Raw genomic sequence first — 27,077 nt, forward strand, 5'->3', positions numbered from 1 at the left:
GGACCCGGAGAAGGCCAACTCTGTGTAATCTAACTAGTCACTGGAACATGTGAGGCAGATTTAAGTGAGGAGTTGCTTTAAATAGTGAAGTAATCTTGCTGTTTAGCTTAGTCTACAATACCTTAGCTTCCCAAAGCTTTTGATGAGCAGTGAAGAAGATACATTACTTAGAACCTCTAAAAAAAAAGTGTCTATCCACTATAGATGCATAAATCCACCATAAGAGCCGGGGTGGTGCAGCAGGTCGAGTGCTGTACTGCAGGCCACTGAAGCTGACTGTAGATCTGCAGGTCAACGGTTCAAATCTCATCACCGGCTCAAGGTTGACTCAGCCTTCCATCCTTCCGAGGTGGGTAAAATGAGGACCCGGATTGTGGGGGCAATATGCTGGCTCTGTTAAAAAGTGCTATTGCTAACATGTTGTAAACCGCCCTGAGTCTAAGGAGAAGGGCAGCATAAAAATCGAATAAGTAAGTAAGTAAGTAAGTAAGTAAGTAAGTAAGTAAGTAAGTAAGTAAGTAAGTAAGTAAGTAAGTAAGTAAGTAAGTAAATAGCTAATTCATATGACATATGGTAAAACCTGCTTATTCCTTTCCCTTTTAATCTTAAACTTACTACAGTACTCACAGTTTATGGATTGTAATTTTAGTATTGTAGTCCATGTGTAATTGGCAGACTGGATTTTATCACAGATTTTGTCTGTTTGTTATTTTATTTTATAACTTTTGATTGTATATTTGCTGAGTGTTTTTGTTAGTTCTGGTCTCATAGACCAGAGACCTATGACTGTAATAAATTGAATTGCATTGAAAAAGTGAGGATTAAAAAGTTTCTTTTAAAAGACTACTTCTGTATCCCCTCCTTCATCTATAAAATGGAAACAGTAACCTGCCTTGTACCCTTATACATATAGAACAGTGGTTCTCAACCAGGAGGTGGAATGACGGTTTCACAGAGATCTCCTAAGATAATGGGAAAAGACAAATTTCCCATGGTGTTAGGAACTAAAGCTTTTATTCTGGCACCTTGGAACATATTTTTACAATCTGACCAATCAGGCGTTTACAGTGGGGGTGTCCCTCTGACCTTCCTGCCAATCAGCTTAAAGCTCTGTTGGGAGAATTGGCGCTAGACTTATGGTTGGGATCACCACAACATGAGGAACTGTATTAAGAGGTTGCGGCATTAGAAAGGTTAAGAACCACTGATATAGCAGGAAAGGCTACATACAAAGAATAAATAATAACAGGCAGGATTTACTGTGAAAGGGATCTCTTCACATATAGTCAATTATTCAACTTGTAAACAAACAGCACTATATGCAAGGACTCAAATATTCTGCATTAAAACCTGTATTCTGCAACTCTGACCTACTCAGTTTCCTGACCTATTCACATACATGTACTTCTGTACCGATCCTAAACTGTACCATAAGCCCAGTACCGCACACATTACCTTGGGCCTGCAGTTTGGCTAACTCTTCACTCAGAGCATCATAGGATTCTTCCAGGTTTCGTTTCTTCAGCTCCACACTCTGCATGTACTCAGTAAGTGAACGGATCTTGGCTTCATGCTGAGAAGGTTAGGAAATATAAGCAAATAAGAGATCCCTTTCACAAATGTAGTCCGGATTCCAGACTTCCCAATTTCATTTTCTATGAGGAAAAATTCAACTTTCTGCTTGTCCAAGCTCGGAAACTGTCATCTCTCCTCAAACACATCTTCAGAGTTTCAAAATAGAGGGGATCAAGCAATCAAGAAGCCCCTTCCATGCTGTATTTCAACCTATCATGGTTTACAGTACAATTCTATGCAAGTATATCCAGAAACTGCAATAAATAGGACAATCCTAAGAAATAATACACATTATTAAATTAGACTAGGATTAATATCAATTAGATGGATCGTGTGAATCAGGACATGTTTTTGGAGCAACAAAATAATGTGTGTGCTTGTGGTTGTAGATGTGTTGTGTGCTTTCCCCATTTCACATATACAGTGTTCCCTCGATTTTCGTGGGTTCAAACTTCGCGAAAAGTCTATACCACGGTTTTTCAAAAATAGTAATTAAAAATACGGTTTCCCCACACAATGACATCATATGTCATCGCCAAACTTTCGTCCGCCTTTAATAAATATTGTTTTTAATAAACTTTGAAAAATAAAGATGGTGAATAATAATCTAAATGGTTGCTAAGGGAATGGGAAATTGTAATTTAGGGGTTTAAAATGTTAAGGGAAGGCTACTGTTCATAGCCAAAAATAGTGTATTTACTTCCGCATCTCTACTTTGCGGAAATTTGACTTTCGCGTGCGGTCTCAGAACGCATCCCCCGCAAACATTGAGGGAACACTGTACTCTCATAAAGTTCTTCATGGAGCTGTGGATTCATGAACATTCACTAGCAGAATATTTGAATTAAAAGAAAGGAATGTTTGTGTGACCCAGATCCAGAGAATAAATAAATGGAGAAAGAATTTAACTTACCCTCAATCTGCTACTTCTCCAATCCCATTTTAAAAATCGATATGTAGAATTATAACATGCAACAGCATGAAGTCTGGCCCCAGGGATACATGCATCACAAAATATTAAATATTAAAACAGATAAATGTGTATCAAAGTGGTCTATATTTAGATTTCTCAATGTTTTCATATGCATTTAGAAGCAATGGTGAGCGGTTTGGAAAATGGATTAAAATAGTGTCATTAGAGAAAGAAGGATAGTTTATGAATTAGTATTTGAAAAAAATAATGGAAATGGAAGAAGGGTTAAGCCCTTTCCTCTGTGATTTAAAAACAACAAACAAAAATCCCACTCTCAGTTTATGCTGATCCATTGTTACAGATATTACCATGTCCAAAAGAACATTAATTTTCCTGGCTGAGCTCGGTCTTCCAGATATACAGTATATGGATAAATATTTAAAGAAACATACCATTTGTTTTCTAAAGCCGGCTATAAGTAATATTCACACATTGGTAGCAATGGTTATCTCCCTCATCACTATTGAAACAATGATAGAAGCAATAAACTAGATCAATAAGCCAAGTGGGGCAAGCTCCAAGGCTCCTGAACCTAGACACTGAACCAAAGCTGGAACCAGTCATCTCAGGGTCTCCTCAATTAGGAACCTTCATCGATCTCCCCAAAAAGTTTTCCTACTGTATCTACCTGATGCCTGTTTATAGGACCTAACTGAGAAATAACAGAATGCCAGATTGCACAAGGAACTACTAATTCTGTAAGACTTTTTTTCAAGCTTTCTCCAACATAGTCCTTCCCTACCAGCATGGGAGGTCATCCCTTTTCTACTCCACATTGGAAGAAAAGAAAGCTAATTAAATCTAATGAAATTCCCAATCCAATATGATTTCCTGCATCTTTTCTTTTATATACACTGACAGCATATGCACCAATGACAAATTACTTGTGCGTCAAATCACACTTGGCCAATAAAGAATTCTATTCTATTCTGTTCTGTTCTATTCCTCCTAGTTCTCAAACATACTTACCTGGAAATATCTAAAACCGAGCCTATAAATGTCAAATATAGTACTACTGAATTATAAGTTCCATCAGTTTCACCTAGCATGGTCAATAATGAAAGATGAAGGGGGTATTAATAAAAAAAGAAAAGAAAATAGAATAGAATAGAATTCTTTATTGGCCAAGTGTGGTTGGACACACAAGGAATTTGTCTTGGTGCATATGCTGTCAGTGCACATAAAAGAAAAAGATACATTTGTCAAGAATCATGTGGTACAACACTTAATAATTTTCATAGGGGTCAAATAAGCAATGAAGAAACAATCACTATTAATAAAAATCTTAGGATACAAGCAACAAGTAAAAGTCATACAGTCCTAAGTTGGAGGAAAAGGATGATAGGAATGTTGAGAAAAAACTAGTAGAAATAGTAGTGCAAAGAATTAGTAAAAAGTTTGACAGTATTGAAGGAATTATTTGTTTAGCAGAGTGATGGCGTTCGGGGGAAAACTGTTCTTGTGTCTAGTTGTCTTGGAGACATGACAACTAAGACATGGAGTACCAGAGATTCCTTAACCAAATTGTGAAAATCTAGGTGCTTTTCTATGAGGAGTATTCTGATCCCTCTTTATTTCATCTACTCATTCTCAGTTTTAAATGCCACCGCTAGTGTCCTCTCATCCTCACTTCTAAGGAACTGACCTGAGAAATGAGTAGCTGGCAGGAAGACAATTCCCGTCCTGTCACCTCCATCTTACGGTGGCACTCAACTTGAAGACCTTCCAGCTGACGGCAACGTTTCACAACAGACTTCACTTCCGATTTGATCTTGCTGATGTAGAGCCGGGCAACAGTAAATTCTTCCTCAATGGCACCACTAATCTCTACTGGCTAAAAATGAACGATTTTAAAAGAAAACATATTTGAGGAATATGCAGGCAGTCCTCGACTTACAGCAGTTCATTTAGTGACTGCTTAAAATTATAACAGTGCTGAAAAAATGTGAATTATGACTGTTTTTCATAGTCACAATCTTTGTAACATTCCCATGCACATATGATTCAAGTTCAGATGCTTGGTAACTGGTTAATATGATGGTTGCAGTGTCATGTGATCATCTTTTGTAGCCTTCTGACCAGCACAGTCAATAGAGAAGCCAGATTCATTTAACAACCTGCTCACTAATTTATCAACTGCAGGGTGATTCATTTACCTCCCCTAACCACTTGGTTTATGTATGGTTTGATTGGGTTGTGTGATTATTTTATTATAAGGGTTTTTAAATTGTGTTTTAAAATATTGGATTTGATCATTATTTATGATTGTTGTGAGCCGCCCCAAGTTTTCGGAGAGGGGTGGCATACAAATCTATTATTATTATTATTATTATTATTATTATTATTATTATTATTATTATTATTATGTCAGTACAACACAGCAAACGAGATCACTATGCTGGATTTTGTATTTCATCACCAGTCGGGCGCTTCCCAAGCACCTAGGACTGCGTGATGTAGCAGCGAATTATGTTTGCCGATCCCAGTAAAGCGGCCTTTTGCAATTGACAGATAGAGATTTTGTCAATTCCAATGGTTTTCAAATGTCCGCTGAGATCCTTTGGTATTGCGCCCAGCGTGCCAAGTACCACTGGGACCACTTTCACGGGCTTATGCCAGAGTTGTTGCAGCTTGATTTTTAGATCTTCGTATTTCACTAATTTCCCTAGCTGCTTCTCCTCAATTCTGCTGTCTCCTGGGATTGCGATGTCAATGATCCATACTTTCTTTTTCTCCATGATCACAATGTCTGGTGTGTTATGCTTTAGAATTTGGTCAGTCTGAAGTCGGAAGTCCCACAGTAGTTTTGCTTGCTCATTTTCGACCACTTTTTCTGGCTTACGATCCCACCAGTTCTTTGCCACTGGTAAATGGTAGTTCCCGCACTAGTTCCAGTTATTATTATTATTATTATTATTATTATTATTATTATTATTATTATTATTATTATTTATTTATTTATTTATTTATTTATTTATTTAAAAATTATGCCAAAAAACATAATAAAATGGGGAGAACTCCCTTAACAAATGACTCACTTAACAACATAAATTTTGGATTTATGGTGGTCAAATTTGCATTCAATTGTAGTCATAGGTCGAGAATTGTTTGTAGTTCAATATATGATTCTAAGAAACAGAACTGTTTATACATGCTTCCTTCTTTCCTTTGCTCCTTAGATGACACTGTTCCCAGATCACTAGATTCCACTATTTTTTAAGTAGCTTTTCTCACTTTCTTCAATTCTGTATGTGGTAACATCAGCCCTAAATACCTTAAATGAACCTTTCTATTCCCTTTTTTTTAATTGGACATAACATTTAAAAGGGCTTGATGAAATAGAACAAAGAAAACAATTAGGAATTTCCCCAGATTCATCTTCTATATTTCTAAACTGAGAGAGAATGACTACTTTTCTTCTTTCCAAACATTGACTCCCCTGTCCACTGCTTACCAGTTTGATCTCACCATTGCCCACAATGACGCTGAATTCACTCAGATCCTTCATAAGGCCATTGAGGACCTCAGCAATGCGTTTGCGCTGGTGCCCACTGAATTCCTGTAGGCGTTGCAGCTCTGATTCCAAAGACAACATGGTGGCCTGAAAAGATAAAAGACAACTATGGCTTATCCATCTTAAAAGAGAATTCCTCTAGTTTAAAAATGTGGGACTCCCAGTTTTTAATTAAATGAAAAAGACCTTAACCTCTTGAAATAATAAAAAAAAAAAATGAATTAATTCTTAAATTAATGTTTTAATTTTTAAAGTTTCTTAATTTAAATATGAACGCTCTGGTTACGCATTAGATTATATCAAACATAATTAAGACAAAAAAGATGGTTTAAACTTGAACATGTGCAAGGGCTCTGAGTAAATATCTAACTGGAAACCATAGTACATCCGTTCCTTTTGTACCGGAATGGAAATTTCACTAGTTAAACCAAAAAGAAAGGCTATGGCGAATTGATTAGTCCAGGGGTAGGCAAAGTTGGCTCTTCTCTGACATGTGAACTTCAACTCCCAGAATTCCTGAGCTAGCATGATTGGCTCAGGAATTCTGGGGGTTGTAGTCCACAAGTCATAGAAGAGCCAACTTTGCCTACCCTGGATTAGACCAATCTATGAACACCTGGTACTGCAGTTCTGGAATCTTCTGCAGTTCTGGAGCCTTTCTCTAAGGAATCTGTCTATATACCATCATTGTTTTCTTTTTGGCATCCTAACTAAGCTTCTTTAGTTACTCAATGGCTTTTTAAGAACTTCACTAAGTCCTTATTGAAATTTTGATGAACGTATTGATTCTAGAAGGGCAACATTTGAACTAAATTTTAGTTAACATTTTAACTCGTGTTTTACAGTTCCACAAGGAGATCTCAGCACTTACCACTTTCTGAGATAACTCATCCACCAATAGCTGATTCTGCTGACTCTTCTCTTCTACCTCCTGGGTTTTCTGATCATAATTGACAGCCAGTTCCTCCAGAGCTTGCAACACCTCCTTCACCTCCTCCTTAGCAGAATCATTCTCAGACTGCAGATGGCTTAGTTCCTGCTGCACTCTTTCATTGTCCCCACGAGTGGATACTAAGAGCTATCAGAGGGAAAAGACGGTGTGAGTTGTTGCGTAATTAGGGAAATATTAAGAAAAGATACAAGAAAGGAGGAAGAACAGGAAGGCCAAATGTGGATGATGTAAAAAGTGGTAAAAATATATATAGAGATATACAGAATACTAAGAAACAGAAGGCTATTACAGTTATATTATTCTTTCTCTACCCAACCACCTTCTGATTATATCACCATCAATTCCAGTCAATGATGTAGCTGGCTTAAAATGACCATAGCTGCAATCTAATATGGCCTGATGATATCTAACTGGGGAAGACTAGAATACAATTATAGTATTTAATTGAAGTGATGGGAAGAAGACCAAGCAAAATCCATAGCCAGCTACTAAGCTTATTAGCCAATGTTGGACACATCATCATCTCTCATAGGACGTTTGGGAGAACAATGTAATGAGAAAGAATGGCCTATGATGTCATCTGTTCCAGTGAGTAAAGGCTGGCTTAGACTAAGTAATGAAGATTAAAAGTCAGGATGCTCTTTCTATGCATGCCCATGCATGAAAGTACTTTGGGAAATTGCTCACCTCCTCCTGGTCCAGCATCTGGTCTTTTAGTTTCTCCATCATTTGGCTCTGCTGATTAATTTCATCATCCTGATTGGACAAATATATATCATTACTAACTACCTTGTGCTGTGTCCATGGTCTCAGACATGTAAGGAACAAAGAAAAGACATTGTGACCAAGATGGGGTTAAAAGCAACCCGCAAGACGTTTACATAGGATGGAAGAGAGCTGTCTACCTTATCATCAAGCTGCTTGTAGAGTTTGCGGATCTCTTCCTCGTACTTATGCCTCTCCTCATCCGAGATCCGGATGACGATGGAGGAGTTGTTATCATTAATGGGTGTCTCATCACAAGTGTCAGGTATCACCTTCTCATCATCACTCAACTGTTCTGTTTCTGGGACATTCTCACCTAAAAATGTTTAAAGGGACATTTTCACACACTTATTTTACTGCAATGTTTATTAGAAATTCACAAGGTACCATAGTGCCTTTCAGGGATAGATCTGTGTAATGGTTACATGAGAAATCATACTTTTTCGCCCTCCTAGAAATGTGAAATCCATTCGGAGGAATCAGAATTAAGGAAACCAGGTGCCTTTTTCCAGTGCTAGACAAACTGCAATCCAAGGCCATTTTGGTCCAAATCTCTGAATGGAGAGTGGATTATGCCACTAATTTTTCACAGTAAGCACCTAAAGTATTAAAGGAATATTACATCTGTTTCATCATAGGAATAAAGATAAAAAAATTCAATGAAGAGTAATCACATTGCACAAGTTTCCAAGTTCACTCCTTAAGCATCTCCATCTCTTGCCAACGTTGAACAATCTCGACACATGACAGTTGTCTAGGTGTTTATGAAAGTCTCTTGCATTTCATCCCTCTCCTTGGCATATCTGCTCTTATTATTTAGTTCCTAGGCAACCTGAGACATCTTTATTACATCATACATACATGCAGCATAGGTCTGGGATCATCTGTCCTTAAACTTAGATGAAGCAATGTGATATTTTACTGATATCACATTTCCAAAGTCTTTCTATTAGGCAAAGACAGTGTAGTCATAGTCCTTGTTTGCATCCTTGCATTTTTTAAAAATCCATTCCATATATTTATTATAGAAAAATGAGGAAATGTGCAATTGTCAATTACTTAGTTTCAGGTACAATTTTCTTTTTTACTCCAAACCCAGCCTTTTGTTCATACATTAACCTGTCAACATATGGTTGATATACAGGAAATACATCTATTACTAATCTCACTTAATTCTGAAAGACCAAACAGAAATGTAGTCCACACCAAAGCAAAGAGGACCTTGGTTTTGTTTGCACCCCACCTACCACTGCGCCAGCGTCCGAGTTCAGCCTCCAACTTGGCAATTGTCTCCTTGAGGTTCTTGTTCTTCTCCTTCTCCTTCTCAAATTTCTTCTTCCATTGTTCAGCTGTCAATTCCAGATTCACTGATGCTGTATTCTTGATTGTCTTGGCCCTGAAAAGGAAGAGAATATATTTATGGAGAATACTTTAGTGGACGTTCTGCCCTGATTGATAGATTGTGCCAACTTGTTTTTGACTTGTAGCAACCTTGTAGATACATTTTCTTCCTGATAATGTAGATCTTTCAGGTTTTCCAACGGCGTACTCATTGCCACCAGAATTGTCCTTGCTTCTTCTCTTTTCTTCTAAGACATTCCTTTACACCCTATTTATTATATTGATGATCTTCTAGTTTTGACTACAGATGACTGAAGCTCTAAAAACACTGTACCATATTGCTCATTGACTAGCAGGAATAGGTTTTAAGGCTAGAGTTCACCTCAACAAAAGATGCTTATGATCAAACCATGGCTTTTTCCACGAAAGGCTTGTGTTCCACAGCTGAAGTCAGTCTTTTCCCTAGATGCCTAATCTCCGAAATAGCAGCAGAATCATTTTACCTGGCTAGCCCAATAGTAGCCTTTTCAAAATACTACAGTGGTACCTCTACTTACGAACTTAATTTGTTCCATGACCAGGTTCTTAAGTAGAAAAGTTTGTAAGAAGAAGCAATTTTTCCCATAGGAATCAATGTAAAAGCAAATAATGCATGCGATTGGGGAAACCCCAGGGAGGGAAGAGGCCCTGTTTCTTCCCAGGAGATTCCTAGAGAGGCCCCATGGAGGCTCCTCCCCATCTTTTCCGGCCCTGTTTCCTCCCAGGAGATTCCTAGAGTGGCCCCACGGAGGCTTCTCCCTGCCTTTTCCAGTTACAGTTTCGGAGACTCTGGTTTGTAAGTGAAAAATGGTTCTTGAGAAGAGGCAAAAAAATCTTGAACACCCGGTTCTTATGTAGAAAAGTTCATAGTAGAGGTGTTTGTAAGTAGAGGTACCACTGTATTTTGAAAATAGTATCCCATTCAAAAAGCAATCCTGTCAGTATGCTTACCGCTGTCCAAACATGAGAGTAGATTTGGTCTCAGCATCATTATAGCTGGAAGGAGAGCAGCAGATAAACATGGTTGTGCGGCAGTTCCCACCGAGGGAGTCCTGCAGGATACGGGTCATCTTGCTATCTCGGTAGGGCACATAGCTTTTCTGCATGAGATAATGGGAGTGAACATATTTGGCTCTTTTCACACAGACAAAATTGACCCCAGAAATGCCAATCGACTCTCAGTTCTTATCAATTAAAAAAGAAATCCTATACATCCAATGGACAGGGACAAGCAAACCCATTTAGAAATTTCATCTTCCAGATAATAAAGAAAACATAAACCATCAGAAGCAAATAATTAACAGATAGCAGCATATTTTCTAGCACTCTACATATTCCCAGCAGTTTTGACTGTATCAGATGCCTTCGCTACATCTTTCCCCAAAATTGATGTTGAACCACCATTCCCAGAAGTCCCAAAGTCACATCAGCTGTGAATTTTGGGAGTTATTCTTGGACTATAACTTCAGGTATTAGGCCAATTCCCATATTCCCAAAACAACTGGTAGAGGTTGTTTTCCTTTGTCTCTTTGGTTGCTTTAATTGGAACTTTAATTAATTGGAACGATTGTTAATTTTGTCTGTTGGTTGATGCTTACATTATTTATCATTTTGTTTATTGTTTTCATTCCATCCGCAATCATATGCTCTAGATGGGTGGCCATATACAGGTAATAAATCAATCAATCCCTAGATATCCGTAAAGCACATGGATAGGGAAAACTGGCTAGCAATTTTTTTGTTAAGGGATGCACTACTCACTGTGCCCTCAGCCAGAGCAGAGATAACATTCCCAAGTGCCGACAGAGATTTATTGATATTCTTGGCCTCATCCAACACAGCTCCTTCAGCTCCAGTCTTGCTGACCTGCCAGGAGAAGACATTTGTTTATTATAAAGGAGACACATCTGTATGTTATATGAAATCCTAAATGAGGCTTTCTTCTCTGAATAAACAAGCTTCCTAGGAGAAAAACAAAGGAATTAATTAGAAGGCCCAGAAGAATTGGGACAGACGTGGAGACCAATGAAAAGTAATTGTCCCAAACATCTGAAATGTATTTCAGTCCAAAAACAGCTCAAGCAAGCTCTCTATTGTTTCCTTTGGGTAGCAGAAAGTTACGGATAACAAATCAAGACCTAATCTCCCATTCAGTGATTTCCCAATATACTATTCAGACTTGCCACCTAACTGCATTTAAAGCACATAGCTCTCTGGGGATCCCTTAAGATACTGATTTGGAGACCTGTCATTCAAATAATGGATTTCTTGATGCTCAGGAGAGGGGAGTATGACATTTTAATGAGTCTTGGCTTCAAGGTATATATACTGCTCAAAAAAATAAAGGGAACACTCAAATAACACACCCTAGATCCGAATGAATGAAATATTCTCATTGAATACTTTGTTCTGTACAAAGTTGAATGTGCACAACAGCATGTGAAATTGGTTGTCAATCAGTGTTTCTTCCTAAGTGGACAGTTTGATTTCACAGAAGTTTGATTTACTTGGAGTTATATTGTATTGTTTAAGTGTTCCCTTTATTTTTTTGAGCAGTATAGTTTGAAATATATCTATACTAGTCTCCCTTCCTTTTCATTATCAGCAAAAATATGTTTTATATACATAATGAAAAGGAAGGGAGATATAATAAGCTTGAAATAGATCTATACTAACCTCCCCTCCTTTTCACTATCAGCAAAAATATGTTGTGTGTGTGTGTGTGTATATAGGAGATAATGAGTTCTAGAATAGACTGTGAGCAGTGTATTTTATGAAGGCATTGCTGAGATATAGTACATGCATGATGTTCACATTGTATTAGTGTCAGAAGCACCACAAGCGTTTACGGATCGAAAGGATGAGCTGATGACATCACTGTTTCCCAGGGGATGCCCAGTTTGGGGCTCCTTTCCTGTTCCTGGCAGGAGCTGGAGCAAAGGCTGGGTGCTCGCCCCACCCTATGACAGCACTCAAGTCTCAGACGCAAGTTTCTTAATCTCCAACCCAGTGTCCTAACCACACAAGTCAGCGTGCACATGTATGATGCTGATCTTAGTTTAGGAAATAAATGAGTTGTATGATTTTAAATTTGGGGTCTTTTGGATTGCTTTGAATATTGGAATTTTGAACTGGTTTTTTATATTTTTATATGTTGTGAGCCGCCCTGGGTCCTTGGAGAAGGGCAGCATATAAGTCCAATCAATCAATCAATCAATCAATCAATCAATCAATCAATCTCTGCTTGCTTCCCCACTCAGATCCCTTTTAAGCCCCAATCACCTTTTCGCTGCCAGCCAAATCCACCAGGTAAAGCTTCCCACTCAGTTTTTGCTCAGTCTCCATGTTCTCCTGCTTAATGTTGATAAGGAAGATGCTGTGACTCCGAGAACTGTGCTCGTTCATGTCTGCAAGGTTAAGAGAGAGAAAGATACAAGCCTGTTTTATTTCTCAAAAAACAAATCCCTGGGCAGAGATTTCCTGCACTGAAGGCTTGGAGATTGGCAGTATGATTGAAAAAGACTTAGCAGATGACTTTGTTGTCTGTTTTCTACTATAATCCTCATATGTGCAGGTCTAAAAATAAACATCACAGAAACTTGTAAACTGTTTGATTTGAGATAATAAGCAATTATCATTTAAAGGCAGTATCAAAATGCTACTCCAGTTGAATATACTAAGAATTATATTACTTTCAACTCTACAGGAAATCCACATTCCTCACAAGTGCTAGACAATACTTTGGGTTGCAGGAAAAAAACAACACAACAAAACAGGTGATAAAAATAGCTGAGACTGCTTCCTAATTATAAATTGAGAACAAAAAAGAATCCTTATGTACGGAAAATTAATGATAATTCAATTCAATTCAATTTATTAGACTTGTAAGCCGCTCCTCTCTGAGGACCCGGAGCGGCTCACAACATGCAATACAAACAATATGTATATAAATCTAATAGTTAAAAACAGTCAACTAAAATCCCATTATATTAAAAAAACAGTCAGTCTACTCAATCACACCCATACATAACATTTGATGGTCAGAGAAGAAGGGGGCATGATCTAGCTGCCCCGTGCCTGGCGACATAGATGGGTCTTAAGTGTCTTGCGGAACGTGAGTACAAATCTCCGGAGGGAGCTGATTCCAGAGGGCCGGAGCCACCACAGAGAAGGTTCTTCCCCTAGGTTCCACCAGACATTGTTTGGTCGACGGGACCTGGAGAAGGCCAACTCTGTGGGACTTTATCAGCTGCTGGGATTTGGCCGCAGAAGGCGGTCCCATAAGTAATCTGGTCTGATGCCATGTAGGGCTTTGTAGGTCATCACCAATACTTTAAATTGTGTCTGGAAACCAATTGGCAGCCAATGTAGGTCGCGGAGTGTTGGGGAAACATGGGTGTATCTGGGGAGACCCATGACAGCTCGCGCGGCTGTGTTCTGCACGATTTGTAGTTTCCAAACATTCTTCAAAGGTTGCCTCATGTAGAGAACGTTGCAGTAGTCGAACCTCAAGGTGATAAGGGCATGAGTGACTGTGAGCAGGGACTTCCTGTCCAAATAGGGCTGCAACTGGTGCACCAGGCAAATCTGGGCGAACGCTACCCTCGCCACAGCCGAAAGATGGTGTTCTAACATCAGCTGTGGATCGAGGAGGACGCCCAAGTTGCGGACCCTCTCTGAGGGAGTCAGTGATTTCCCCCCCCCCCAGGGTAATGGATGGACAGATGGAATTGTCCTTGAGAGGCAAAACCCATAGCCACTCCGTCTTGTCAGGGTTGAGTTTGAGCCTGTTGGCACCCATCCAGACCCTAACAGCCTCCAGGCACCGGCACATCACTTCCACTGCTTCACTGAGTGGGCATTCACTGAGTGGACATGGGGTGGAGATATACAACTGGGTGTCATCAGTGTACTGATGGCACCTCACCCCATGTCCGTGGATGATCTCACCCAATGGTTTCATGTAGATATTAAATAGCAGGGGGGAGAGGACCGACCCCTGAGGAACTCCACAAGGGAGAGACCTAGAGGTCGACCTCTGACCCCCCACTAACACCGACTGTGACCGACCAGAAAGGTAGGAGGAGAACCACCGTAAAATGGTGCCTCCCACTCCCAACCCCTCTAGCCGGCGCAAAAGGATACCATGGTCGATGGTATCAAAAGCCGCTGAGAGGTCAAGGAGCACCAGGATAGAAGATAAACCCCTATCCCGGGCCCGCCAGAGATGATCCATCAGCGCAACCAAAGCAGTTTCCATGCTGTAGCCAGGCCTGAATCCTGACTGCTGAGGGCCTAGATATTTGGCTTCTCCCATGGACCGCTGGAACTGGAGTGACACCACCTTCTCAACAACCTTCCTTATAAAGGGAAGGTTGGAGACTGGACGATAGTTATTAAGTACTACTGGGTCCAGGGAAGGCTTCTTGAGGAGGGAGCGCACAAGTGCCTGCTTGTAGGGAGCCGGGAAGCACCCCACTCTCAGAGAAGCGTTGGCAATCTCCTGGACCCAGCTCTGTGTCATCTCCCTGCTGGCTGAAACCAGCCAGGAGGGAGACGGGTAGAGCAAACAGGTGGCGGAACTCACATCTCCAATGGCCTTGTCCACTTCATCAGGTGTCACCAGGTCAAACTCTTCCCAGACAGATGGACAGAGATGGGCTCCTGTCACCTCGACTGACTCATTGTCAGCCGACACTGCATTCCAATTGGAGTCCAGTTCCATCCGGATCTGAGCGATTTTATCAGCGAAAAACGCATTGAAATCCTTAGCACTACCCTGCAAGGGCTCCCCGACTCAAGCGGGTCACCCTAAACAGGGCAGCTGGATGGGATTCTGCTGATGCAATCAAGGCAGCATGATACACGCATCTTGCCGCCTTGAGCACCACTTTATAAGTCCTAATATGAGCTCTTACAAGTGTTCGGACTCAGATTTACTTTTCCTCCACCGCTTCTCTAGACATCTCTTCTGACGTTTCAACTCCCAGAGTTCCTCGGTGAACCAAAGAGCTCTCCAGGGTCTAGTGCCAGAGAGGTCGCAATGACGCAATCTGGTCAAGAGCCTCCGTCGCAGTCGTATTCTAGGCCACAGTGAGTGACTCTGCCAAACTATGTACAAGTGAATCCGGTAAAAACCCAAGCGCCCTCTGAAAGCCTTCAGGATCCATCAGGCGTCTGGGGCGGAACCACATAATTGGTTCCGCCTCCCTGCGGGGAAGGAACCTTGAAGTCGAGTCATAGCAGAAAATGGTCTGACCATGACAAGGGCAGAACATCTAAGCCCCTTAATCTCAGACCAGGGGTGGCATATAAATCCAAACAAACAAACAAACAAACAAACAAACAAACAAACAAACAAACAACCCTCTTGTTTTTGCTGCTGTTTATCTGGATCTGCAAAAGTAAAGAAGATACAAAGTTCTCGGGGGAAAAAATGGTACTTGAAAAGGTCCTAGTGAAGTGGACATTCTTCCTGCTGTGTATGTGGGCTCCCCAACTGCCTTTTCCACACACCATCATCCTTTCCCAATTGCCTGTGTTCAAAACTCACTGGTGACAGCCACATGGCGGTTGGATTTTCCTTCATCAATAACATCCAGGATTTCTTCAGGGCTGGAGACAAACCGTTCAGTGCAACCCTTAAGCAAAAAAAGGGGAGGGGGAAAGAGATAATATTATGCTCCTGATCCCATCACTCCCTTCAGCTAATTGCCATGCTTTGTTCCTAGTTATCTTCCTCAGCCTTGCACCTGGGTAGCTTTTCCTGAGTTACCTGAAAGATGCTTTTTCAAAAGGCAACTGGGCTTTTTTTCCCCCTCGAGGAACACATTTTGCTTCTCATCTAAAAACCTTATTCAGTTCTGACTTATTTATTTATTATTTATTTATTAATCAGATTTGTATGCGTCCCTCTCCGCAGACTCGGGGAGGCTCACAGCAATAATAATACAATGTAAACAAATCTAATATTTAAGTTAATTTAAAACCCCAATTTAGAAACCAATCATACATACTAACATACCATGCATAAATTTTATAAGCCTAGGGGGAGGGAAAGTCTCAATTCCCCCATGCCTGACGACAGAGGTGGGTTTTAAGGAGCTTACGAAAGGCAAGGATGAACCTGTTCAGTCAGACCTTCCAACTTCCTGAGATCCTTTCCCCTGCCCCGAGAAGTTGGAAGGTCTGACTGAACTTTTTTTTTAAACTGTTAAGTCTTCTTTTATTGCCCTGCACATAGGAGAACAGAGCTGGAAAGCAGGTTAGTGAGGGAATGATGGTTGCTCTGGAATGGGGTGGAAGTGAGGATTTTGCATTATGATTGCTCATAAGTAAGTAAGAACCAGTAAACGAGGGATGGAAAAAATCTCTATCTGTAGATCAGCATATTTCAGTTTTGGTAAGTTTAAGATGGGCAAACTTCATGCTGCCTTGGGAATTCTGGGAATTGAAGTCCATGCACCTTAAAGTTGCCAAAGTTGAGAAGCATGGATTTAACACTAGAGCTTAGGGTTTTCCAGTCCTGTTTTATTTCGGTGCAATTAAATAAATCAGTTGTGATTAAAGTGATATTAGTTTCCCAGCATTCTTTTAGGAACCTCCAACATACAAACTGAGGTTACTCATCCTAAAATGAATCCCCTTTAACCTGGAGGTTCAAAATTTGCTGTTTGCTGGGAAGATGTGTAGCTAAAAGTCAGTCCATGTGTAGTGTACATCTGATTTTGGGGATATTTCATAACCAAACTAAAGTACATTTTCTGTGCAGTTCACACCCCTTGTTCGCTAGATCTGGATGTCACAAAGCAAAGTCCACATTTTATAATTAGCCCCCATGCCCAATTTGACTGCAGGAGTGCTGCAGGAGACTGAGTGCTATCATACCCCCTCTAGCCATATCTCCTGGCCACGTCCAGCCAGCCAGCTGGTCATTAGGGCAGAGAACCTGTTGTTAAATAATTTGAATCCCACCACTGAGTGAATTGCCTTCCTCAAGGAAAAAACAAAGCCCAGTTGCCTTTTGAAAAAATGCCTCTGAGATAACCCTGATCTGGATGACTGAGAATTTCCATAGACCTTACCTGACTACATGCCATAGGCAAATGCCCTATAACAGAAGTGCGTGATTTAATGCCCCCTGGTTTTAAGGGATTACAAGCTCCCACAATTCCTTGCCATTGGCTTTGCTGCTTAAGATTTATGTAAAAATGTATACATTTGTACAATGTAATTACTTTAAATATCTGGAGTTTGTCTGTTCTAAAAAAAAGTATATATTTAGAAAGAGCGGAAATTTTGGGGAGAATCTTCCCATCACACACAATAGGTTATCCTATTTTGACATAAGCCTCTGTATTATGCATCAATTTTTTAAAAATACTGGAACTTCTTTTAATAGGCAATGTTTTCATTGATTTTAGTACTACAGCACCTAAAGTCAGATTTTTCAATCTTGCTCCTCCAGCTATAAAATTTGGTATTGAAATCGACCATTGCTCAGTATTGATCTCACTTTCCCAACAACTCACCTTCACAAATGGCACACGGTTCTTATCCTCATGAACGGAGAGATTGGTCTTCGTCACTGTGGATGAAGAAGAAATGGGTCCAAGGGAGCTCAATGAATCCAAGGAAATATGGATTCATAGATTTCATATGAAATATCCAAAGAAACAAACCAATGGCCTAGGAGGAATTTTGGCAATTGTGAGGATAGCCGATAATTTAAATAAATTACCCGCTATCCTCACAATTGCCAAAATTCCTCCCAGGGCATTGGTTTGTTCTCTCTCCTGGCTTGCTTTTCCACCCCACGTGATATTTCATATCCCTTGAAGCTCGCTCACCATCTAGCAGATCACGGATTTTGTCCAGGTAGATTTCAAAGTAAGAAACCTGAGAGGAAAAGGAATTTTAAAAATGTAAAATGGGAAGGTGGGAATTACCTATGCTTTTTGTCTTCAAGGATACATGCCTTTCAAGCAGCAAACAACTATGCACTCTCAGACATTCCAAACAGGTAACTTGAATCTTCCAGATGGGAACTGTTAAACTTTTAGCCTTTTTATCTATATATATAAAAGTGAAAAACACTCGCACAGAATCACTAAATCTCCAGAACCACAAAACCTACAAACTTGAAATTTGGAACGTATGTTGCTCTTGACATCTAGGTGCTCGCTAAGAATGGATTTGTTGAAATGACCATCAGATCATTATTATTTCTTATATTATTATTAACACACTCTGATGTTAAGAGGTTAGATGTTCTATTCCCTCTCCCTACCTGAAAAGAACTCTGTTCCAACTGACACTTGGGCATGGCCAACGTGTGACTCATCCAGCCTGTGGGCTGGGAGTTTGGAGATGATCAATGGGGCCAGCTTGAGGGAGAGAAGGGGATAAAATAGGAGAGGCCTCTGTAAGGGAAGGCTGAGGAAGACAAGGGGATAGAAGAAGATCAATGGGGCCAGCCTGAGGGAGAGAAGAGGATAAAATGGGAGAAGCTTCTGTGGAGCAAGTCTGAGGACAGAAGGGGAGAGGAGACACCAGTTGTAACTACTAATTAATTTTCAAGCTGTAAGTGTCAATTTATCAAGCCCGATCACATAGTTTTGTAGTGGAGCACATGTATTCAGCTAGTAACAAATACAATGGAGCTACAGGATAAAAAAAGCAAATTTCTATCAATCTAATGGGTTCCAAATATGGTGGAGTACAGTTCCCCTCAGTCGTAATGTGTAAATCTAGCATTTCCTTAGTAGGACTGGCATAAGAGAACCCGCCATTCAAAGACACGGGACCACTGCCACCATCTCGTTGTTTTCCATGGAGGGCATGAACTGCAAATAAGTAACAAGCACTACCTATATCACTGGTCCCTCCTTGTACTTTTGTGTGTCTCTGACCTTAATGTGGAACTCCAGGTTCTCATCCATGGAATAGATATGGTTGAAGATGTCTTGGGCAATGCGTGGGATGATGCCCATGAGCTGGGGATCATGAATCTTGCCCTAGTGGAACAGAAGAATTGAACGTAAGTTCAGCAAACCCTCCGAAGTTCTTCAGATAACCTTAATTCTTGAAACCTAGGATCTATTTGCAGATGCTACTATCAGGCCAGTGTTTTCTAGTTACAGACCAGCTTTTAACACATATATGTGAGAAAACCTCCTCACTTCCATGGTGTGAGTCTTTCCAGAAGACGTCTGCCCATAGGCAAAGATGGTTCCATTGTACCCAGCCAGAACATCTGCAAAAAAAGAGAAAAGTTGGGGTGGAAATGAAGGAGAAAAATAGCAATTTTTAAAGAATCTTGTTTATTCTCTTTTTGCTGCCTACCCAAGCAATCCTATTAAGCACCTGGTGTTCTACCAATGCCCATACTGACCTTTGACAATCTGCATGGCACAGGCATGATACACTTGCTCCTGCGTGGTGTTGGGTGGGAAGACACGGTCAAAGACATAAGGCTTGCCCTGCAGAGGGACACAGAAAGATAACTGTCAAGGTTCCAGGTAGCATCCAAGTTAAATCAGAGTCCGAGTCAAAGTGCTCTTCAAAGTTCCAATTTATTGCTGGAGCCATCCTGGCACCTACACTGGGAAACCTGAACCTGAGTTACCCACCCAGTTGAAAGTTCACATCCCTAGTCCCCCATCCACAAACTTGTCACATTGCCCACTCAAGATTGTTCCAGTGTGGCCAGTCCTCCTTTCGCTTCCGCCCAGATGGGTGGGCATAGGATGTCCTTGAACCACTGGAAAGAATGCTTTGTGGCTGCATCAGTTCCCTAATGAAAATAACCCCTCCCAAGTTCCCATAAACATCAGGCCTTCTATAGATAATGTGGCAAGCTGTTAATTTATCACCAACGTCTATATTGGCTTGACAATAACATAGTAGTTTAAAATACCCAAATGTTTACATGAAGTATCCAGTGTCTTATTCCTGAAAAACAGGTCTTTGAGAAAATATATTGGTAAGCATTCAGAACACTGGATCCAATATTATTTCATCCAAAGTCTGGTACATACTTGGAGGATAGGGAGAAGGTGGGGGATCCTGAACTCACAGCTGTTACTTAAATAGCAAGTAGAGACCATGGTGGGTGGGTGCCGCACGAATCCCAGCATCCGGTTAGGTCTCACAGAGTTGGCCTTCTCGAGGTCCCGTCAACTAGACAATGTGACTTGGCGGGTCCTAGGGAAGAGCCTTCTCTGTGGGGGGCCCAGCCCTCTGGAATCAACTCCTCCCAAAGATTCATACTGCCCCCACTCTCCTTGCCTTTTGTAAGAATTTGAAAGTGTATTTATGCCACCAGGCTTGGGGTCAATAGACCCTAGCCTCTGGCCATTGAATGTGTAGGATGTTGCACAGTGTATTTGAATGTTTGATTTAAAAAAAAATGTTTAGCTTTTTTTAGAATATTTTAAATTAATTATTTATGTTAATAGAATTTAGATGTGTTTTATATACACTGTGTTTTTTACTCAAATGTTGTGAGCCGCCCCGAGTCCACGGAGAGGGGCAGCATATAAGTCAAATAGATAGATAGATAGATAGATAGATAGATAGATAGATAGATAGATAGATAGATAGACAGACAGACAGACAGACAGACAGACAGACAGACAGACAGACAGACAAATAAATCCACTTAGCTGATGATAGAGTTATTATTTCATCTGGACCAAAGATGATAGTGTCATGTCTTGACAACTACTCATCTGGATTACTGTAATGAGACCTCCAATGATGCAGACTTTGGAAATGACCCAGAAGCTACAATTGATCACTCCTGTTATAGCCAATACCTGTAGTCCTCCACTTACAACCACAATTAAGCTCAAAATTTATATCGTTAAGAGAGAATTTGTTTTGCCCCATTTTTGCCACAGTTGATAAGTGAATCACTGCAATTGTTAAGATAGTAACAAGGTTGTTAAGGGAACCTGGCTTCTCCATTGATTTTGTTTGTCAGGAGGCTACAAAAGGGGATCACATGATCCCGGGACACTGTGACCGTCATTTAGCCAAGCAGCTAAATTTTGATCACGTAACCATGGAGATTCTGTAATGGTCACAACTGTGAAAAATGGCCATAGGTCACTTTTTTTCAGTGCCATTGTATGTTGAAGACGACTTGTATTATTTCTCTTGAGGTTATATAGCACTGCACCTATAGGCTCCTTTTGAATTATAGACCTACTTCAAAGTCCCAGTAACAACTCACAAATCCCTATATGGCACAGCATCAGATTACATTTCTCACAAGAGGAAAGCACAGAAAATGGCTTATTATCAGAATGGATAAAACAATTCATCAAATCCTTGGAGAACTACGTCTCTGTCACCAGCCTAAGGGTAAATGCTATTGCCACATCTTACTTTGTGATTCTTACAACAAGATCTTAGAATGGTCTGCTAGGATGGTTCACACATTCTGGGAAGCCCAGCCAAAGAATACTTGCTTCAGGGAAATATCCACTGGAAGATGACAAAGCAATTAGAACAGGAAGAAAATAAGGTTTTACTTTCCCCATGAAGCTGAATATTTGCCAAGCTTAAGTGCTTTTCATGTCTGGAGGTTTTTTTTAATTTATGTACCGGTATTTGTCTCTCTATTCACTTTCTTTGGCTGCCCAATTCAGTCAATGACTCTGGGTATCTTACAATTCAAACAATATATTACAGTTTCTTCCCCAATCTATAGAAAGACTCTGTTTGGACCCAGAAGATAAAATTATTTCTAAATTGTATAAATATCTATTAGAATTCAGTAAAATAGAAGAAATAGTAAAGGGACCAATGATAGCCTGGGCAAGAAATGTAGGTTGCAACGTTCACTTGGCAGACTGGGAGCAAATCTGGAGCAGGAATTGCAAAATGATGAAATCAGTAGCCTATAAGGAAAATTATTATAAAATTATTTTGTCAGTGGCATTTGTCCCCAATGATATTGACTAAGATATATCCAAATTTGAATCAGATTTGTTGGAAATGGAGAAAAGATTTAGGCACCTTCTTTCACATGAGGTGGACGTGTCCTGAAGCGAAAAGGTATTGGAGAAAAATACATAACTGGCTCCAAGATATAATGGGAAAAACAATAGAATGCACTTGAGAATCCCTTTTGTTAGGAATAATCAGAAGACAATATCCAAAGAATATTAAATACCTAATATTGCATATCACGACAGCAGCAAGGATCATGTATGGACAACACTGGAAGGATACTCAAATACCCTCAGACAATGCAATAATGAAAAAGATATATGATTGTGCCGAGATGGACAGATTAACAAGTGAATTGAAAAGACAAAAGGACTTGGAATATTACGACATATGGACAAAATGTTACGACTGGACCAAAAAAAAAAAGAAAACTTAAGAGACAAGATGAGATGAGGATTTAAGATTCTATAAATATGAATAAGCAATGTATAAATGATGTAAATTTAATAATAATATATACAAATTGGTGAAGATCCATATAGAAATGCTATGATGTTTGAAATTGTAAAAATCAATAAAGAATTCTGAAAGCAGAGCCACTTTTTTTCAAAAACTCTATATCTCTATTTCTTGAAACACAGCTGGAACGGCTTTAAACTGCCCCAAATTTTTATTCCGGTATGGTGTCTCCAAAACATAGCTGACTGAGTGTTCGCAATTTTAAAAAAGCCTGTGTTACAATTAAACAATTCTCGCTCCATTATTAACCAAGTTATGGTATTCTCACAATATATTTATCCTACTATTAGGGTTCAGGTTTACAGAATGTAAAATCTGATTGAAGTAATGTTTGCTTTTCCAGAGATTGTGGTGTCTGTTGTTTCTTCTTTTATAACTACATTTGAAACTTGCATTTTTAGGACAATTTGAGATATATATATGTGTGTGTGTGTGTGTGTGTGCACGCGTGTATCAGGGTTAAATGTTCCCAGTTCGCTTGTGCCTGTCAATCATTGGGGAGCTGGTCACGAAGATAGCACAAGGTTCCACCCACCTGTCCGGATGCAGCCATTATATTCTATCGAATCACCCTGGTATCCCCAAATATGGGAGGGAGCATAGTCTCCCTTCCTTTTCATTATCAGCAAAAATATGTTTTATATATATAATGAAAAGGAAGGGAGATATAATAAGCTTGAAATAGATCTATACTAATCTCCCTTCCTTTTCACTATCAGCAAAAATATATTGTGTGTGTGTGTCTGCACACACACAGAGTATACAGGAGATAATGAGTTCTAGAATAGACTGTGAATAAGGAGCTGTCCAAATGCTGATTCATTTAAACGTAGGTTAGGTGGCTTTTTAAAGCCACCTTGCTGCATCTCTACCAATTACAACTATAGTATGAAAAAGCAACAATTATGACAACAGGCATAAGAGTCTCCTGAAGTTAGGCACACTGTGGTATAATCCTTGCCTTATGTAAATTTAAGCACAGCAACCACATAAAGAAACTTAAAACAAGCAAGGCGGCTTCACGTAGTACCCTTAACTTTAACTAAATCACACAATACAGTGAAGGATAAACTAGCCAAACAGGATGGCTTTACGCAACATGCTAACCACAGACACAAAAGCTAAACAAGATTAAACCCAACCAATTTAGCATGCTACTCCAGTGCATCTGCTTCTTTTTCTCTCTGATCTGTTGAAGCGTGTGTTATGTGAATGCCGCTGAGGGTTATTCAGAGCCATTCAACCTACTGACTTGAGACAACATAATATATACCTTGGGAATATTCATGCACAATTTCTCAAAGATAGGAATGCCTGACTTGAAAGTCAATTGGGCAGTTAGAAAATGACGAGGAAGCTGAACAGCACTGAAAAATATATTCATTGATTTGGCTTTAGCTTATTGGACCCAATGGGCACACAATCAGCTACTTATTTTATGTCCAGGCAGATGCTTTTCCATCTGCAAATGTTATAGTGCCCACGTTTATCATCAGAAAGGCATGTCCAGGACACAAAGCATGTTCTAGCCTGTCATTACTCAACCCATTGTAAGCCGAATACACAGCGGTGTCTACATATTTCGCATAATAGCATCTGCAGTTAATCTGCACCTGCTTTCTTAATTTTATCACATTTATCACATTCACATGTAGTGAATTACATCCTGCTGCTCTGTTTCTGAGGGAGGCACGCCTTCAATAAAATCTGATAAGTAAGGTTGGGGAGGGGGATATTCGATGAATGGAACATGACGCTCTTATGATATTTCCTCTAATATGCCGTTCTATCATCCTGCAGTAGTCCAAGATCGCCACCTGAAAAATTTGATTTGATTTGATTGGATTGGATTTGTATACCGCCCCTCTCCGCAGACTCGGGGCGGCTAACAACAGTAGTAAACAGCATATGACAATCCAATATAAACAGTTACAAACCCCTATTGTAAAACCAACATACATACAGACATACCATGCATAAAATTGTAAAGGCCTAGGGGGAAAGAGTATCTCAATTCTCCCATGCCTGGCGGCAGAGGTGGGTTTTAAGAAGGTTACGAAAGGCAAGGAGGGTGGGAGCAATTCCAATCTCTGGGGGGAGTTGGTTCCAGAGGGTCAGGGCCGCCACAGAGAAGGCTCTTCCCCTGGGTCCCACCAAGCGACATTGTTTAGTTGATGGGACCCGGAGAAGACCCACTGTGTGGGACCTAACTGGTCGCTGGGATTTGTGCAGCAGAAGGTGGTCCCTGAGATAGTCTGGTCCGGTGCCATGAAGGGCTTTATAGATCATAACCAACACTTTGAATTGTGACCAGAAACTGATCGGCAACCAGTGCAAACTGCAGTGTGTTGGTGTAACATGGGCATATTTGGGAAACCTGTATTACACTACTTATAGATAATAATAACAACAACAACATTGGAAGGGACCTTGGAGGTCTTCTAGTTCAACCCCCTGCTTGGGCAGGAGACCCTACACTACTTTGGACAAATGGTTATCCAATATCTTCTTTAAAACGTCCAGTGTTGGAGCGCCCACAAATTCAGGAGACAAGTTGAAACTTCAGGAGACAAGCTTGTCAACCTGAGTCAGTTGAGAAGGGCAGCATAGAAGTCTGATAAATGGATGGATGGATGATAGATAGATAGATAGATAATAGATGGATAGATAGATAGATAGGTAGCTAGGTAGGTAGGTAGCTAGGTAGGTAGGTAGGTAGGTAGATAGATAGATAGATGACAGACAGACAGACAGTTAGATATAGCTAAAAATAAAATAAAATAAAATGAACTGGCCAGACCCCTTTCCCCCCATCATACCCAGCCATATAGATAACTAAATAAGCTGTTCCACTGATTAATTGTTGTGTCAAGAATTTTCTCCTTAGCTCTAAATTGCTTCTCTCCCTGATTAGTTTCCACCCATTGCTTCTTGTCCTGGCCTCAGGTACTTTGGAGAATAGCCTGACTCCCTCTTCTTTGTGTCAAACCCTGAGATATTGGAACACTGCTCTCATGTTTCCCCTGGTCCTTCTTTTCATTAAACTAGAGATACCCAGTTCCTGCAACTGTTCTTCATATGTTTTAGCCTCCAGTGCGCATATCATCTTTGCTGCTCTTCTCTGCACTCTTTCTAGAGTCTCAGCATAGTTTTTACACTGTGGTGACCAAAACTGAATGCAGTATTCCAAGTGTGGCCTTACCAAGGCATTATATAGTGGTATCAACACTTCACATGATCTTGATTCAGCCTAGAACTGGCTTTTTTGGCAGTTGCTGCACACTGCTGGCTAATATTGCTATCTATCTATCTATCTATCTATCTATCTATCTATCTATCTATCTATCTATCTATTTATTAGATTTGTATGCCGCCCCTCTCCACAGACTCGGGGCGCCTCACAACAAAATGAAACAGTTCATGACAAATCTAAATTATAATTTAAAATATTTTTTTTAAAAAACCCATTTACTAAGCAAACATACATACAAACATACCATGCATAAATTGTATATGCCCGGGGGAGATGTCTCAGTTCCCCTATGCCTGACAACAAAGGTGGGTTTTAAGGAGCTTACGAAAGGCAAGGAGAGTAGGGGCAGTTCTAATCTCTGAGGGGAGCTGGTTCCAGAGAGTCGGGGCCGCCACAGAGAAGGCTCTTCCCCTGGGGCCCGCCAACCGACATTGTTTAGTTGACGGGACCCAGAGAAGGCCCACTCTGTGGGACCTAATCAGTCGCTGGGATTCGTGCGGCAGAAGGCGATCTCGGAGATATTTTGGTCCAATGCCATGAAGGGCTTTAAAGATCATAACCAACACTTTGAATTGTGACTGGAAATTGATCGGCAACCAATGCAGACTGCAGAGTGTTGGTGAAACATGGGCATACCTAGGTAAGCCCATGACTGCTCTCGCAGCTGCATTCTGCACGATCTGAAGTTTCTGAACACTTTTCAAAGGTAGCCCCATGTAGAGAGCATTACAGTAGTCGAACCTCGAGGTGATGAGGGCATGAGTGACTGTGAGCAGTGAGTCCCGGTCCAGATAGGGCCACAACTGGTGCACCAGGCGAACCTGGGCAAACGCCCCCCTCGCCACAGCTGAAAGATGGTTCTCTAATGTGAACTGTGGATCCACAATAAATTTTTGTAACAAAATATCTGAAAATACTGAGGCTTGATATAATTTACAGCACCAGTCAGCACTAACTGTTTTAGAGCCTTATTAACTATTAAGTTAAGTAGGTAACTTAGATAATGTATATTGGCCCTCTTGACTGAAAATTATGGTTAATTCCCCCCAAATGGGAAAATATCAATTTGGGGAAAGATTGCATTAGTTCTTCTTCATATATTCTTCAGTGACACATTCCACCATGGAAAATTTGTGTCATGGTTTGGTTTACTCCCTCATCAAAATGCTGCATTTAATACTCAAGC

At 40.3% G+C, this 27,077-nt stretch overlaps 1 protein-coding gene across 1 annotated transcript in view; it reads right to left on the reverse strand.

The window, feature by feature from the left end:
- Nucleotides 1-27,077, reverse strand: part of KIF5A (kinesin family member 5A) — an 83,313-nt gene that overhangs the window by 23,918 nt on the left and 32,318 nt on the right. Inside the window, exons 2-17 of the mRNA XM_070740941.1 lie at nucleotides 19,553-19,640; nucleotides 19,341-19,414; nucleotides 19,071-19,175; nucleotides 18,009-18,057; nucleotides 17,691-17,746; nucleotides 15,713-15,800; nucleotides 12,442-12,566; nucleotides 10,921-11,025; nucleotides 10,111-10,259; nucleotides 9,027-9,175; nucleotides 7,920-8,095; nucleotides 7,702-7,770; nucleotides 6,934-7,140; nucleotides 6,003-6,149; nucleotides 4,194-4,382; nucleotides 1,456-1,573 (exon numbers count right to left, since the gene is read on the reverse strand). Of these exons, the coding sequence (XP_070597042.1) occupies nucleotides 1,456-1,573; nucleotides 4,194-4,382; nucleotides 6,003-6,149; nucleotides 6,934-7,140; nucleotides 7,702-7,770; nucleotides 7,920-8,095; nucleotides 9,027-9,175; nucleotides 10,111-10,259; nucleotides 10,921-11,025; nucleotides 12,442-12,566; nucleotides 15,713-15,800; nucleotides 17,691-17,746; nucleotides 18,009-18,057; nucleotides 19,071-19,175; nucleotides 19,341-19,414; nucleotides 19,553-19,640 (1,894 nt within the window). The remainder of the gene's footprint in view (nucleotides 1-1,455; nucleotides 1,574-4,193; nucleotides 4,383-6,002; nucleotides 6,150-6,933; nucleotides 7,141-7,701; nucleotides 7,771-7,919; nucleotides 8,096-9,026; nucleotides 9,176-10,110; nucleotides 10,260-10,920; nucleotides 11,026-12,441; nucleotides 12,567-15,712; nucleotides 15,801-17,690; nucleotides 17,747-18,008; nucleotides 18,058-19,070; nucleotides 19,176-19,340; nucleotides 19,415-19,552; nucleotides 19,641-27,077) is intronic.

The sequence above is a fragment of the Erythrolamprus reginae genome, chromosome 2 (assembly GCF_031021105.1).
Source record: "Erythrolamprus reginae isolate rEryReg1 chromosome 2, rEryReg1.hap1, whole genome shotgun sequence".
NCBI classification, from domain to species: Eukaryota; Metazoa; Chordata; class Lepidosauria; order Squamata; family Dipsadidae; genus Erythrolamprus; species Erythrolamprus reginae.